The sequence below is a fragment of the Vigna unguiculata genome, chromosome 1, assembly GCF_037176805.1.
Source record: "Vigna unguiculata cultivar grain cowpea cultivar isolate G323 ecotype 2 chromosome 1, ASM3717680v1, whole genome shotgun sequence".
NCBI classification, from domain to species: Eukaryota; Viridiplantae; Streptophyta; class Magnoliopsida; order Fabales; family Fabaceae; genus Vigna; species Vigna unguiculata.
The window spans coordinates 42,573,026-42,589,823 of NC_140792.1; the positions used below are offsets into that span (position 1 = coordinate 42,573,026).

The window sequence follows — 16,798 nt, forward strand, 5'->3', positions numbered from 1 at the left end:
AAGTATAAATAAAGGTAACAAAAGTTTTAAAAATGGAAAGTAAATTATTTAAAAACATGAAAAAGGAGATACTTCTATTACGATATATTATAATAAAATAAATAATTAAAATGATAGGTGCATTTCAAAATGGAGAGCACAACGTCCTCATCCCACAGTAGCAAAATCAAAGATTACTTGGCTTATTTTCATTACCATTCACCGCTAAATTGATAGAAACATTTTAAAATGGAGCTCTACCACTTATCATTCTTCTAGAGGTTAGGATTTGCCTTTTTCAAACCCTGAAGTAAAACAACAATAGCGACTATAAATTTGTTCAAGTGATCTAATCAAGAGTGTAATTCTCACATTAAATATAATTAACCAAATTAAATATTACATAAGAAAAAAAAAAGACTGATAAATCTGATATCTTAAAATTTTTCTGATGCCTTAAAATTTTGGATTAAAAATGATTTCAGATCTCATTATGTCTCAATATTGGAGTCTGATGTTAAAGTGGCAGGATCTTTTATTAACAAGTCAACACGGGGAATATGGGAATAGGACTTTTTATTTGTTGGAATATTTGATCTTTGAGAATGTGATTATTAACCGTAGAGTTGCCATATGACATGAACCTCTTCCTAGTGCCTAATCTCTAACTTCCTAATGCAAGAAATCATGATATAAAACTTATTCGCAACAAGGCTGTTAAGCTTAAGGCTTACAAATAAATTACATCTCGACACTGACAGGGAGCCATAAATGAGAATCCATAACATGAATGCCATTTTCAATAGAAAGCAATGTCTTTAAAACAACTCGAATTCTACACGCTCTCCTACTTTACACTCTAAGTACTTAGCACCCTTAACCTGTGAGTTAATCATGTCTGAAACTCCATAATCATAATAGTCTGGAAGTTCTGGAGGGACAGCGCAACGAATTAAGGCCCAGTTAAGGCCTTCAAAGAAAGGATGCTGTTTAATCTCAGCAGCCCCTTTCTCTGAACCCAAACGATTTTCAGGCTCCTTAACCAACAACCCTCTAATCAGATCCTTTGCTTGGAAACTAACAAATGGGTGGTCAGGGAACCTAAGACTCTGCATCACTACGTTGGCCAATGTTTCTTCATTGTTAGAACCTTTAAAGGGTGTTCTACCATACAAAAGTTCATAGAGAAAAACACCAAATGTCCACCAGTCAACTGCAGCTCCATGTCCCTCTTCTTTGATGATCTCAGGAGCCAGGTATTCATGTGTACCAACAAAGGAATTTGATCTTGCATCAGTGGGCTCGGCCACTAGCTGTGGCAATGATCTGATCTGGGCAGAAGGATCAGCTTTTAATCTCCTTGTTTTTGCAGCCGCAGGTAGGAATCTTGGGCTGAAGCATGGAACTTGACAAGATGGTTCGATGCAGAATGGTTCAATGCAACTTGATTGCACACTTAGACCAGAAATTTTTGCAGGGTCGACATCAGAAGATGATTTCAGAAGTGTTGGGTTTACAGCACACCTCAGGGACAGATCAAAATCTGTGAGCATAATGTGGCCATCTTCCCGAACAAGAATGTTTTCAGGTTTCAAATCACGGTAAACAACTCCAAGCATGTGCAAGTACTCCAAAGCAAGAAGGACTTCGGCAACATAGAACCTGCACGATACATATACGTAAGTTTCAGAAATATTCAATTGATGTTACCACTTTATGCTGAGGAAAGAAACTATTACCGTAATAATCAGTAATTCAAACAATATCGCCTTTGTCAACGTAAAGAAAGAGAACTCAAAAATGGAGGTCAGACTATTGGAGAATACTGCAAGGTTTTAGAAATATGACATTGAGAGGATGGAGATTCAGTAGGTGGGTACAACAGGGAGATCATAGCTAACTGAGGCATAGGCAAAGGAAATACGTGGCACAATGCACAACCAAGTTGCACAATAGCAAACAGAGAACATAGCAATAAAAGCCTTGCTGGTCAGTAAACCCCAACTCATGGATACGATTTTATTAGAACAATGTTGGTTGGTTTTTATTTTAACCGTTCAAGTTAAATAAAAAACACAATAAATTATTAAAATATATTTAACAGAACCTCTTCTATTTATTGTGAACAGGTAAGGGTCCGTATACTTTTATTGTCTAAGAGTTTCAAATCTACCAAATTTATAAGGAACAGAGTTTTGATCGACAAAGAATGGATAATTCCAAGTGAGCACAATCAATGAAACAACTACTGAGTTTATTTCATAACTGTTATGATTTACGAGGGAACATAAAACGCAGAAGCCTTCTTAATTAAAGCAGCAACATAAAACGCATAGAATCATATTCAGTATAGTGCCGCAGTAAAGTAATATACTATACAAAAGAAACGTGTCCAAAACTTATTAATACATCAGATAAGGACATATATGCATTACATAACACGAGAATGATCACAAGCGCTGCAAGAATAATTGAGCAAATTAGATGTATTCGTTTATGCCAGGAAATACTTGAGCAGTTGAGAAATCATATCATTTATTGAACGCCTAAAATTTAGTGTGTGAGTCGTTGCATATAACTTCTGACCAAACAGAAAATAAAATCCTAATATATTACTGGACACTTGCTCTTAGTATCTTACCTTGCTGCTGGCTCTGAAAAACATCTACCAAGCTGCTTCTGCCGTAGAACATGAAGATCTCCTCCTGGACAATACTCCATGATAAGACACGATAGATTATCTGATGTAAATTGTGCATACATTGTGGGAAGAAAAGGATGATCCAGGATCCTTAGTATTTCTCTTTCAGTTTGAGCCCTAGGCATTTTCTTTCTCCTTTCCAAAAATTCATTGTCCATGACCTTAATAGCAAACAAGCAGCTTGTGCCAATTAGTTCCGCAAGATATACGGTCCCAATGTCTCCACAACCAAGCTTCTTCAAGAGATTGAAGTTTCTCAAGCTCAAGACTCCATGCTGCATTTGAACATGTCGTATGGCTTCCCATCTGACATCTTTTGACATGTGAGGCCTAGTGCTACGACTTGAGCCACTTACATTGCTCTCATCACTGGTACTTGTACTACTACTGTACTCCCCTTGACTACTTTTAGAGCTTTGCGAAAATTCAAGTTGCTCTTTCAACTTGGAGTTCTTGACTTTTGCAACTGTTTTGCTTTTATTACCGCCAGTTAGCACCAAACCAGGTTTGTTTAAGCCGGACTGTACATTACTCTTGTTTACTCCATTTCCAGGACTGGTAGAGTCCAATGCCACAGCATCTTGGTTTTTTTCTTCACTTGTATTTTCTAAAGCACATCTACATCTCTCACAAATTAGCCGAGGCGTACCAGGAACTGGCTTCTTAACTACATTGGGCATAGGACCACATAAAGCAGAACCCGAATCCTCCTTTAGTTTCTTCTTAGTCAGATTCTTGTTCTTGATGACTGATTTAACAGTGCGGGGGGCATGGCGTGGCAGTTTGTTAACTCTGTTGCCATTTGCAGAAGTAGATGAAGATTCAGTTTGCGACCTACCTTTTTTCCCGTTACTTGACACACATGCTTTATTACCCAACTTTTTAGGGGAAGAAGCATTTTTGGGCACCTCTAGCTTGCTTCCAATTGTATTAGGAAGAGAAGATGAAGAGGCAGATGCTTGTTCTTCTGTTTCAACAGGTACCACTCTTTGTGACTGAATTCCAACTTTACTAGATGGGCATGCCAAATCACTTTGTATCAATGAAGTCCCAGAATCATATTGAGTGGTGGCAACAGCAATTTGCCGAGACGAATGAATGTTTCGGCTCGACGATGCGATTTGGGCAGGTTGATAAGATTGAGAGGTTTTCACCAATGAAAGGGACTTACTTTTTTCTGGCACAAGAGCTACTTCAATTTGACGCTCCTTGCTCTCAACAGAGGAAGGCCCAGGTCGATTGGTTTCAACTACAACTGAATTGTACAATGTCTGTATCTTCCCAACTTCAGATATTCTTGGAGAAGCTGTTGACTTTGATAATCTCTTCATAGCGGCCATTTCCGATGCCTTAGATATGCAAAGGTCTCTTAATGCTTGCTTTAAATTAACAGGCTCAGAAGCCCCAACTCTTGGGGACCGAGGAACACCCATTGTAATTGGCTTTTTTAACGCACTTTTCAGTCTAGGACTTGTGCCGTCTTGTAAAAGACCCAGATCCCTTGACGAAGACTTAAGAGCAATTGATTCAAACAGCTTATTAATATCATCGTCTAGATCATCCTTGCATCCGAGTTTCAGCATCGAAAGTTTGTGACTTTTCTCAGACGTGCTACACTCAGAATTGTACCGATAAATCCCAGGAGCTTTCCTTGTATTCAGCTCCTCCCTTGCCTCAACTATTTCGGAAGTGCCTGAGAATGAACCCATTACTGGACTAAATGCTCAGCTAACGTACCTTTTCATAATATAGAGGCAACACATAAACGTTGATTCGCCATGCTCAAGTCTCACTACTAGTTCACTTCACGTATATCATACACCATAAACTCAAAATCCAAGGAAAGAGAACCCGGCATCAAAACCATTCTTTAGATAGATAAAAATTGAAGTCTGAATGGTACATTCACTCTGTTTACCAGCTACATGACATTTGAAACCCTGCTATAAGGGCCAACATTTGAAGGCATCAGCAAACAAAGAAAATAGTACGAAAAAATTAATTTAATAAGTAAGAGAAAGGGAATGAAACGAAATTGAAAGACAATGCAAGAAGTCCATAAGTGTATGGAAAAATATTATTTAACTTTGCATAATCCCATTATTCTCCCTTCCACTTCCTCCAAAATTCCCACCCCTTCCCCCACCACCAAACAAGCCCTAAGAAGAAAACAATCAGAGCCAAATAACTATATACTCAAGTAAAGATAAACAAAACACTTTTCGTTGCTATTCATAATATGCCTCAACTATTACTCCTAACAACATCTCTTACTGCTTCTCATTGGACCCCAGACTGAGGTAAAAACACTCAAATCGAAGCCCTTTGTTGTTATTTAAACCATTAAGACAACCCCCCTCCAAAAAGAATCACAACAGAGAAGCATTGTTTTATTCTCTTATCTTTCTAAAAGTGTTCATAAAACTAAACAATCACCAGATCAGGAGAAATGCAGAGCCAGGCGAAGCCGTGAGCCAGTTTTTTGTTGCTTTTCACAATCACATTACCCTATTACGAAAGGAGGGGGTGGTCCTGTGAACTTAGGATCTATCTCCATCCCCAAAAAAAATGGTCCCAACACCAAACCTCACCAAAAAAATTAAAACAAAAATACCAAAACGAACTCTCTCTCACACACACACACAAGTACATGAACTCGAACTAGAAATCCTTTTTCACATATTAAAATCCAAAGCAGCTGAAAAGTAAAATAACTCGAACCGCAAAAAGAAAAAGGTCGAAATCTGCAAAGATGTACGGTATAGGCAGACAATATTCACCTCAGATAGATAAAGAGAGAGAGAGAAAGAAATACGCATACATATTGGTTGGAGGAGTCAGAATTTAAAATGAAGCAAATGCGATCGGAAAGAAGCAGTAGCAGCGAGATGAAGCAAAGGCGAAGATGGAATGACACATTGACGCAGCAGCTTTAAACGGTGAAAAGAAAGTGGGAAAAAGAAGAAGGAGAAGAAAAGGAAAAAACCCTAAGCGCGGATGAAATGGTTGTGGTGGAAAGGTTATAGAGAGAGATGCAGAACAGAACGTAGTAATATGCTTCTGTTCCGTTTTCAGCAATGGCACTGATTGCTTTGTGCAGACAGGACCCACCCCATGCTACAATAAAATCAAAATTCGAAAGTGTGAATAAATACTGCTACATAAATTCTTCATTTATGAAACCGAAATTGTTGAAAAGACACATGCGAGAATGTACTGTTCAATGTATGAAGGGTATGGTGGGAATTTAATAAAGGATCAAGGTTTCCCATCACTCTTTTTTGGCTCTTTATTTAAATAATATCTCAGTTCTCAGATTTGTCTTCTCCTACATTTTTTTTTCCATCTCAGACACACCTTGCACCATACAATAATTGCATTGCTTCAAAATCAAAAATTTAAAACACAATTCATAGTATCCGATGTGGTCTGTTTAATCAATAACAACTTTATAAAAAACGTACGACGCGTAATTTGGATGTTAATTATTGATGTCGTGAAAGTGTTTCATACCCCATTACCAATTGTTTAGTTCAGCAAAAAAGATGTCAACTTTCTGTGATTGCCTTCTCGTTGGGTTTAAGCATTGTCTTTAATTTTAACTTTATTAATTAATTGGTGATTGTTAATTAGCATGAAGTGGTTCGTGATTTGATTTCACACTGGTGGAAGAGCCGTAATTTGAAAGAAATGAATTTGCAGTCAAATGAGAAATGAAAAGCTGTAAAGAAACAGGTTTTCCCTTTTCCCGAGGAAAAACTGAATCATAGTGTTCATCATGTTGCTCCCCATGATCTCTTTTGAAATTACTACTAATATTTTTACTTCTCAGTTCAGATTCCAGAATCTCAAAATTACAACACTTTCACAGTTTTGGGTACATCTCAAATACTTGTGAGTTTCACTGTCAATAGACAGAGTCAGAACTTTAATTTAAGAGAGTTAGAAATTAAAAATATATATTAATTTTATTAACTTAAAAATCAAATCAAGATAAATGGCACTGTATATTCTATGTTTATTTTATTTTATTAATTATTGTATACATTTAAAGAGGTTAAAATTCGGTTAAATATTAATTATAAATTACATAATAAGTAAAAGGTAAAAGAATTGGGGTATTTTTTATTATAGCATTGGTTATAATCTCATTATTAAAGAATTTGTTTGTTGGATATCATACTGTGAACAAAATCACTCTTTAATATAGTTAGTTAAGAAAAACTGGTAGCGTGAATAAAAGAACTGATCATTAAAACGTTATCTTTAAATTAATACTGTTGCAACATTCTTAAATGGACTTTATTTAATAGTGGTGGTGTGTGTTATACCTAAACTTTAGATATGACCTATCTTATTAATTGTATTTGTCTTGATGTAGCAGAAAAAATTTATGAAAATCTTCAAATTTTCAGACCTTAAATAGCAAATAAACTAATAACAAATTCATAAACTTAAATAAAAAGTGGAGCAATGCTAGCTATCAATCATTTTTTTTCTTTGCTTCTGCTATGGAACAGTGTAGAAAACCTTTGACAGAAGAGAACAGAAGAAGGACATGAAGATTATATGAGTGATGATGTGAGCCTTTTTAGAAAAGATAGTAATCAAAAAAAGATAAAAATATTTATGTTTAGTCATAACCCAATAATTGTCGTAAGTGAGAGCAGGATTTCTACCAAATGCAAAACTGAATGTTGGCATCCTCTGCTATTCGTGTCCCCAACCACACAAATGGAGGGAAAACCAAATTTTGAATCATAACATTATTTGTTTATAGGAAAAGGGTAAGTTAACGAAGTTTTTTTTTTACAAACTTTGATAAACTACTTATTTAGATTAAAAAATATTATTTTATTATTTTATTTTGGTTAAAAAATAATATTTTATTTTATTTTAATTTTATTTATAAAAAATTTGTCAAAAAATAATTTTCCTTGTTTATAAAAAATATATGGTAATTGTTATCATTAATTGTGATCAATAGTATCACACAGATATTAATGTTTTATTTATACAAAACACTTTAATAAAACATTCCAATCGTTTTTCTTTTTACAAAATCATTATTCTACTTCAATCACTTTAATGTAAAATTGGAATAATACAAGTATATGTTAGGTTTAATAGAGGGGTATTATTGAGGAGATATAATACCAATTAGACCTGAGTCTAACCAGATAAGGTATTGACATCACTCTCAACCCAAAATTTTAAGACAACGGGTCTATGAGACTTTATTCTTATATATGTTTTACTTTCTCTTTTCTAGTCCATGTGGGACTTAGACTCATATTTGGACTCCTAACACTATCATACTGGAATTTGTTATTTGTTAAATCTATTGTACCACTATTAATTATTAAAAATCTCACATCGACTAGAGATAAAATTTAGATATCTAATTCTTAAAGTTATGATTTTTTTTTCTCTATTTAAAAGTTGGAGTAAGTGATGGGTCAAGAAGGCTAACTAAGAGAAGAGTTAAGGTAGGCATATGCAGTAATGGAAGGTGGGCCATTGAGCTTGGCACAATAATGGAGCAACCTAGCAAGTAAGATACATTGTAAGGTTTTTATAGTTTGAATTCAGATGCAGTACAGTGAACATGTGTTGATTATTAATTTTTAAAAATATAATTTGATATACTTTTATGAAATCAAGGAGAAGAGTTATTCAAATAAATTCACATAAAAACAAACCCCTTATGTTTTTCACAAACAATAATGTTCATATATTTATACAATACCTTCACTTTTTTCTATCTCGTTTTTTTCTTCAATTTGGTTTGTTTCTCATGTAATGTGATAAAACTTTGTTGTTTAGTGAAATAATTCAACTAATTTGAGTCTGTTCGCAGCATGTTGATTAAAAAATGTTTAATTTGAATTAATTCACTTTTTTTTTTTGTCACGTATATAACACACCTCAACTTAACTTACCAATAATTTATTGATATTTTTTTTCACTTATCCAGAGATTTAAATTTTCTATATATAACACACCATCTCCAACTTAAAACATTTTAAGATGATTTGTGTGTTTTTTTTTCTTATATATCATTTAACTTTTTAAGTTATGTTTAAATTGAATTTTTCAATTTTCACTTGAAGTTCTAACATAATTAATAATAAAATTATTTTAATTGTCTGTTTAACCGATCGAGAGAGAAGGAAGCTTTTTTGGTGAGGAAGTTATCGCAGATCACATTACTAAAAAATCTCATATTACATGGGAATTTTCTTGCAAATTTGTTAAAAAAATTTGCAAGAAAAGACTTTTTCCTGCTATTTTTTCTAAGAATTTTAATTGGCAGGTAATTCCTTCGTGGGTAATTATTTCCTACAAAATTATAGAATTCGCAAATATTTCCTACAAAATTTGTTGCGAAAAGTTTTTTATACAAAATCTTTTGCAAAAAAATTGGCAGGAATTTCCTGCAAATTTTTTTTTTCCATAACAAAATTTATAAATATTTCCTACAAAAAAAAAATCAAAACAAAATTGACAGAAAATATGAGTTTTTTAGAAAAGAGGAGACTTAGAGAAGAAAGGAGTAAAAAAATTGAAGTGATTCTTAGTAGGAACTTGGTCCCTACACCCGAAACATTTATAAATATTTTTATACCATGAATCAGTTAAAGATTGTAGTATATGATCATTTTGTTAATATTTACAATATCTAGCTTAAAGATTACATGTAAGATGATTAGGAATTGTTGAAAGTGTAAAACTGGTACACGGTCAATTCATGTACTTTGAACTTTTATAAAACTGTTAACACTTTATTCGGTAATGAAAAAAAAATTATAAATAGAAAAAAAAAGAAAAAAAACGTAGAATTTTGGCTTCATTAGTTTAAGATTTTATTTTGTTTTTAAAAGAAACAAGAGTTGTAGGTTTGAAATAGAAACAAAAAGATCGAAATTTAGAAATGAAATCAGAAGAGAAAATCCTTAAATAAAAGTGACAAGTCATTAATATTTTTAGCATTCCTATCAGTTGCAAAATCCTGTATTAGTTATGTGTTCCATTTTGAAAGTAGTGATAAATTGATGAAACATATGGAAGGGACAACTTAGAGTTATATAAAGATTTGGAATAAAAACAAATGTAGTACGTATGTATCACATGGATGTGGTGTGTTATGGTCGGCAAGGAAACCTTTACATATCCCTACTCAAAGGGCTAATTTAGGGCTTCTCTTTAAATCAGAAATAATCAACCTTTAATAATTCTTATTTGATGTTGGTATTTTGATTTATCCAAACTTTTATTTTCGTCTAGTTTCTACCACTACAAGTCCTAAAATAGATTCATGAGATTCTTATAAATAAGTAAATACTTGGGATAAGAAAAAAATATTAGTCACCTAAAAATCAATTTTATTACAAATAATAAACTTTGTCATAAGGTTTAACGTGACATTTTGATACTAAATTAAAATAGATTTAATTATATATTTGATCTTCCATCTTCGTAAAAAAATATTGATTTGGTCATTTTATTTTTTTTATCTCAATTTGGTTTATGTTTTGGGAAATTCGTTGCAATCAAGTCTATTCCGTTAGATGAGTGTCACGTGTCACGTGTCAGTTCTTGAATTTTTTGAATTTTCTATTTTTATTTATTTTCTAAAAAATTAAAAATTTGTTACATGCCACGTGACAGTGTGATGTGATAGTGACAGTGTCACATGTCATTATTCTCAATTTGGTCTCTATATTTTAATTTTTATCTCAATTTAGTATCAATTTTTGTTTAAATGGAGTAATTTTGTCCATCTCCAAATTGAAACCAAATTTAATTTTTATATAAATATACACAAATATTTCTATCCAAAATTGATCTTTCAAGTAAATATTTTTAGCAAAATTAAGTTTATTTAAATTTATATTTTACATTGAACTTTATTTAAAATTGTTTTAAAGTTATATCAAATCCATTTAATATCCATTTTATTGGATCTGGATATCAATCTAATATACATTTTATATATTTTATGGATTAGTTATTCATTCTCGAAATCTAGATTTTCAAAATGGATAATCCAAAATATCCAATCCAAATTTTCACTTTATATATTTTGTTAGGTTAGGCTAAAGGTTGAGACGGACTAGCCCAAATTTAGTCGTATTTGATTGAATTACCGTGACCCTGTACAAAATTTGGTTAAATTAGGCCAAATTCTATCAAGTCGGTCCCGATCGAGATTTGACCCAGTTGATCCTGGATAAAATTTGGAAGTATTCGGCCAAATCTGTCAAATTCTTTGGTGTCAGCCCTATGGACACAAATTTGGATCCACATCCATTATTTGGATCCAAAATGGATGTGGATTAGATTTTCGATAGTGTTGACACCATAGAATTTGACAGATTTTTTGTTGAGGCCAACGAGACCAAATTTCAGCATGGGTGAACTTAAATGACTTTCGAACAAATTTTGATCGGGGACGACGTGACCAAATTTGGGCTAAGGTTCACTCAACAAAATTTTAGTCGAGATCAACTTGACTGGATTCGACTGAATTTCAACCAGGGCCGATTTTGTCTAATACGACCAAATTTTGGCCAGAGCCGACTTGGCCAAATATGGCCACATTTGGGTTAGGTCCTGATTAGTCAAATTTCAGTCAGGGTTGACTCCACTAAATTCGTCGGCCGGGACCGACTTGACTGAATATGGCCAATTTTTGATCATAGCCGACTAAGTTAAATATATTCAAATTTCGTTCGGGACTTAGTCGACCGAATACGACTAAATTTGGGCAAGTGCCGACTTGACCAAATTTTTGCCCAAATTTTGGTCATGACCAACTCGACTGAATTTGGTCAAATTTAGGTCAGAACCGACTCGCCTAAATATGACCAAATTTCGGTCACGATCGACTCTACCGAATACGACCAGATTCAGGTCAGGACCAACTCGGTCAAATTTTGGTCGAGGTCAACACAACCGAATTTTGACGGAGCAGACTCGACTGAATTCGGCCGAATTTCGGTCGTGGCCGACTTAGTTGAATACGACCAAATTTCAATCGTGACCGACTCATTTGAATACGGCCAAATTTTACCCCAGGCCGTCTCAGCCAAATACGACCAAATTTGGGCCAGGACCGACTCGGCTAAATCTCAATCGGGGCCAACTCGATTGAATTCAACCAAATTTTGTATAAGGTCACGCCAACTCAATCAAATACGACTAAATTTAGACTAGTCGGTCTCAACTTTTAGCCTAACCTAACAAAAAAATATAAACTAAAAATTTGGATTGGATATTTTGGAATATCCATTTTAAAAATCTAGATTTAGAGAATGAATATTCAACTCATAAAATATATAAAATATATATCATATTGATATCCATATCCAATAAAATGGATTTTAAATGGATTGAATTTTTAATAAAATAGATATTAAATGGATTAGATCATAGAAAAAATAGATTGAATTACAAAAAATGGATTTTTTGCTCACCCTTGATTAGAATTTTGTGACACATCTCTTCGCATATTGAATGTCAGAACAGAAAACCAATAAAAAAATATTGTCTGCCAACATCTAAACACTTTTCCAAAATCATTCATGTAATGATAGCAGACATCTGCAAAAGCTTCAAATTATTGTTGTTGCATAAGCTTAGCTTTTCTATTTCCGGTAAAATAATGTTCTTTCTATTATTTCGATCAGTAAGAAACTTGAAGAAGGATAAACAACAAAGAAGAACCTTAGCTATACTGCAACCAATAAACCAAAGCACCATCATTTTATGAAAGAATCAAGTATTTCAGTGCAATAATGTGAGACGTACGACATGGGACGTGAGACATGCTACGTGAGACGTAAGGTGAGACGTGGGCGTGATACGTGGGGCGTGGGACGTGCGACATGAGACGTGAGACGTGAAACATGAGACGTGAAACATGAGACGTAGGATGTGGGACGTGAAACGTGAGACGTAAAAAGTGGGACGACGTGGGATGTGAGACGACGTGGGACGTGAGAAATAAAACGTGAGATGTAAAACGTGAAACGTAAGACATGAGACGTGAAACGTGGGACGTGAGACGTGAAATATGAGATGTCAGGCGTGAGACGTGAGACGTTAGACGTGGAACGTAGGACATGACACGTAGGACGTGGGACATGGGACGTGGGACGTAAGACGAGACACGTGACACGTGGGACATGGGGCGTGAGACGTGAGACGATGTGGGACATGAAACGTGAGATGTGGGACATGAGATGTGAGACGTGGGACGTGGAACGTGAGACGTAGGATGTGAGACGTGAGATGTGAGACGTGAGACGAGTGACGTGGCACGTGGGACGTGAGACAACGTGGGACGTGAGACGTGAGACGTGAGACGTGGGACGAGTGACGTGGGACGTGCGACGTAACACGTGAGACGAAAGATGTGAGACGTGGGACGTGAGATGTGTGACGGGAGACGTGAGACATGGGACGTGAGACGTAAGACGTAGGACGTAGGACGTGGGACGTGAGATGTGACACGTGGGACGTGTGACGTGATACGTGAGAAATGTGAGATGTGATTCGTGGGATGCGTGACGTGAGAGACGTAAGGATCGTCGAACGTGGAACGTGGGACGTGGGACATGAGACGTGAGACCTGAGAGACATGAGACGTGAGAGACATGAGACGCGAGACACGTGCGACGTACGACATGCGACCTGTGACATGAGACGTGAAACGCCCGTAAACACTAATTCTTACATTTATATTCATAAACTTTAAAGCTTACAATTTAATTGAAAATGTTAGAAGTTTAATAAAAGAATTGTTAATGTATTCATAAATTTGTACTAACAAATTTAAATTATACTCTTGTAAAAAAATGTATTAATAAAAAGAGATTAAATACATATAAAATTGAAAGAATAAAAATATGAGGGTAAAAATGATAATTAATGTTTATTTAATAAATAAAAATAAAAATTATGAGGATAACAATAATAATTTATATTTATTGAACTCTTAAATGAGCGGAAGGAAGCAGAGAATGATCTGAAAAGTTAAACTAAGTATAGGCAAAAAATCTAATTTTCATGATCCAATCCATTTTTGCTATGATCCAATCCATTTAATATTCATTTTATTAAAAATCCAATCCATTTTATTAGATTTGGATATCAATCTGATCTACATTTTATATATTTTATGGATTGTATATCCATACTCTAAATTTATACCGCGACCAAAATTTGGTTGTATTTAGCCTAGTTGGCTCCAGTCAAAATTTGGTCGAATTCAATCGAGTTGGCCTCGATTGAGATTTGGCCGAGTCGGCCCTGACCCAAATTTGGTCGTATTCGACTGAGACAGCCTAGGATGAAATTTGGCCATATTCAAATGAGTCGGTCACAATCGAAATTCGATCGTATTCAACTGAGTCGGCCACGACCGAAATTATGCCGAATTCAGTCGAGTCGGTTCCGGTCAAAATTTGGTCATGTTAGCCTCGACCAAAATTTGATCGAGTTGGTCCTGGCCTGAATTTGGTCGTATTCGGCAGAGTCGATCGTGACCGAAATTTGGTCATATTTAAGCGAGTCGGTCCTGACCTAAATTTGGCCAAATTCAGTTGAGTTAGTCATGACCAAAATTTGGTCGAGTCGGCACTAGCCCAAATTTAGCCGTATTCGGTCGAGTAAGTCCTGAACGAAATTTGACTATATTCAACTTAGTCGGCTATGATAGAAAATTGGTCATGTTCAGTCAAGTTGGTCCCGACCGACGAATTTAGTGGAGTCAACTCTGACCAAAATTTGACTGATCAAGACCTGACCCAAATGTGGTCATATTTGGCCAAGTCGGCTCTGGCCAAAATTTGGTCGTATTAGGCAAAATCGGTCTTGACCGAAATTCACTCGAATCCAGTCAAGTCGATCTCGACTGAAATTTTGTCAAGTCGACCTTGGTCCAAATTGGTCACGTCCTATACCGAAATTCGTTCGAAAGTCATCTAAGTTCATCCTATACTGAAATTTGGCCTCGTTGGCCCCGACAAAAAATCTGCCAAATTCTATGGCGTCAGCTTTATGGACACAAATTTTAAAAAAAATTAATTTGAATTTATTTTATGAAAATTGAATTTTAGATTTTGAACTTGATCCAAATATTTAGATCTGGATTTAAACTTTATCTAAATATTTGGATCTGAATTTTTAAAAACTTCAATCTACTTTTTTTGAAAAAGTGAATTTGGATCGAAAATCTAATCCAATTATTTGGATCCAAAATGGATATGGATTGGATCATTAAAAATTTAATTCATGATCACCCTTAGGAAAAAGGTTCTGAATGTGCAGGAAGAAACTCCTAGATAGATTTGTTGAAATGAATAGTCAGTCCATATAGCAAGTAAGATTTGAACTTCATGTGTTCAAACAATCCGTCACTACCTAAGTTCAAGGAGTATCAATCTTCAATAGTTCACAAATTTTGATAACACTTTCAGTTCCTTAGTTCTTAAGTGCCACGAAAAATTATCATAGACCAAAGTTCCACATTCATTGTTATTTGGAAAGTTGTAGTGGGCAGCACCCCAGATTATGAACAACACGTCACAAATTTGAAATACTCCTAACCCATTTCATTTCTTAATTTTAAGTTTGTACAAAAATGTTAAAATAAAAACTGATCCTCATGTTCGAAAACATTTTGAATCCCATAGGAATTGTTCCTCATTGAACTCTTTCATTTATCTTGAATTACCTATGATGTCGACTTATGAAAAGATATATGACTATTTCTCTACCAAACAAGATACAAAAGATAAATTTTCACTCATACAAAATACTTGGGCAAAAACCACTACCAAGACCGTGCTTTATAGACTTAATCAACAAGACTAATTATGACCATAATTATATATATATAGAGAGAGAGATCGAGAGTTATTTTCCAATTTCATTTGTCATTGTTTTTTAACATTTTAAATGTTAATGTTATGGTATCATTCAACTTGGTGTTATGATATTTTTGTTTGTAAAACATTATTCTAGCATTAATTTAAATAATTTATTATAATAAAATTCACATTTTACAACACAACTTTTACTTTAAAAAATTATAAAAACCATCTCAAATTAATTTTAATAAAAATGTACTTAAAATTAAAATATTTATTAAACGTTCTTTAATTTAAAGTTGATATTTACTCCTTATAATTGTACTGATAATAAAAAAAAGTAACAAAAAAAATATATAACTATGCAAGAATTCGAAAAACATGATAAATTCAAATCAATTTAAAATATATATACTTAAATTTAAAATTTAGTTTCCAATTATTATAAAAATATAACTTAATATTTATTTTAATAATTAGTTTAAATTTAGAAATATTATTTTAAAAAAATTTCTATCAATTATTTATTAATGAAATTACTCTTTCGATTCTAAAATTCGAAATCAAAATTAACTTTCAATCAAATAATTAAGTTGTTCTTTTATTATTCTTATCTCAAAACAAAAACAAGAAAAGGATACAAGCATTTCAGAATTCAGTTTAAGGGAACTGAATTCCGAACAAGGTGACCAAATTTAAACTTTTAAAAAAGTGTGCTATATATCAAGCTACTGAATTGACGCGATTCCTAGTTTATCCAGAAATATCAAGCTACTTAGAAGATATATCCTCACTTCTTTACTAATGCTCCTCCTAGTGAAAGCTTCTTCTTACCTTTGACTCAGCTTACTACATTGTTACTTATTGTGTTAATTCATGACAAGCCTCTTTTGAGCCTTTACAGTGTCTCTGGCGACAACTTAGGTGAGACAGTGATATTTGGAGCCAACACTACAGACTTACCAAGAGCCTAAATGTTTGGGACAACATGTTTAACCAGTCATAGTAGATTATTAAGATAAGGTACTTGCATAGAGTAGAACTCCTTTACAAATAGGATTTTGTTTTCGTAATAGCAGGGAAGGTAGAAACAACGAAAACTTGCAAACAAATATCAATCACTCCTTCCTATAATAGAGAACGAAAGATTGAAAAAAAAAACTGTTTTACTTTAAACAGCACAAAAACGATTGCAGTTATCAAACACTCTGCAGGAGTAGTAGTATTATACGCAGCAATG

At 33.9% G+C, this 16,798-nt stretch overlaps 1 protein-coding gene across 3 annotated transcripts; it reads right to left on the reverse strand.

Moving 5' to 3' along the window:
• Positions 1-667: 667 nt before the first annotated feature.
• Positions 668-5,819, reverse strand: LOC114183675 (Protein kinase superfamily protein). Of its 3 annotated transcripts, none has more exons than XM_028070791.2 (3): positions 5,502-5,819; positions 2,621-4,620; positions 668-1,641 (listed from the first exon to the last, which is right to left on the reverse strand). In XM_028070791.2, the coding sequence occupies exons 2-3, from the start codon at positions 4,387-4,389 to the stop codon at positions 798-800; spliced, it is 2,613 nt and encodes an 870-aa protein (XP_027926592.1). In that variant the 5' UTR covers positions 4,390-4,620; positions 5,502-5,819; the 3' UTR covers positions 668-797. The 3 variants fall into 3 exon arrangements, with proteins under 3 accessions (XP_027926592.1, XP_027926583.1, XP_027926600.1); XM_028070782.2 differs by having other exon boundaries at positions 2,621-4,623; XM_028070799.2 differs by lacking the exon at positions 5,502-5,819 and adding an exon at positions 5,117-5,432.
• Positions 5,820-16,798: the final 10,979 nt, after the last annotated feature.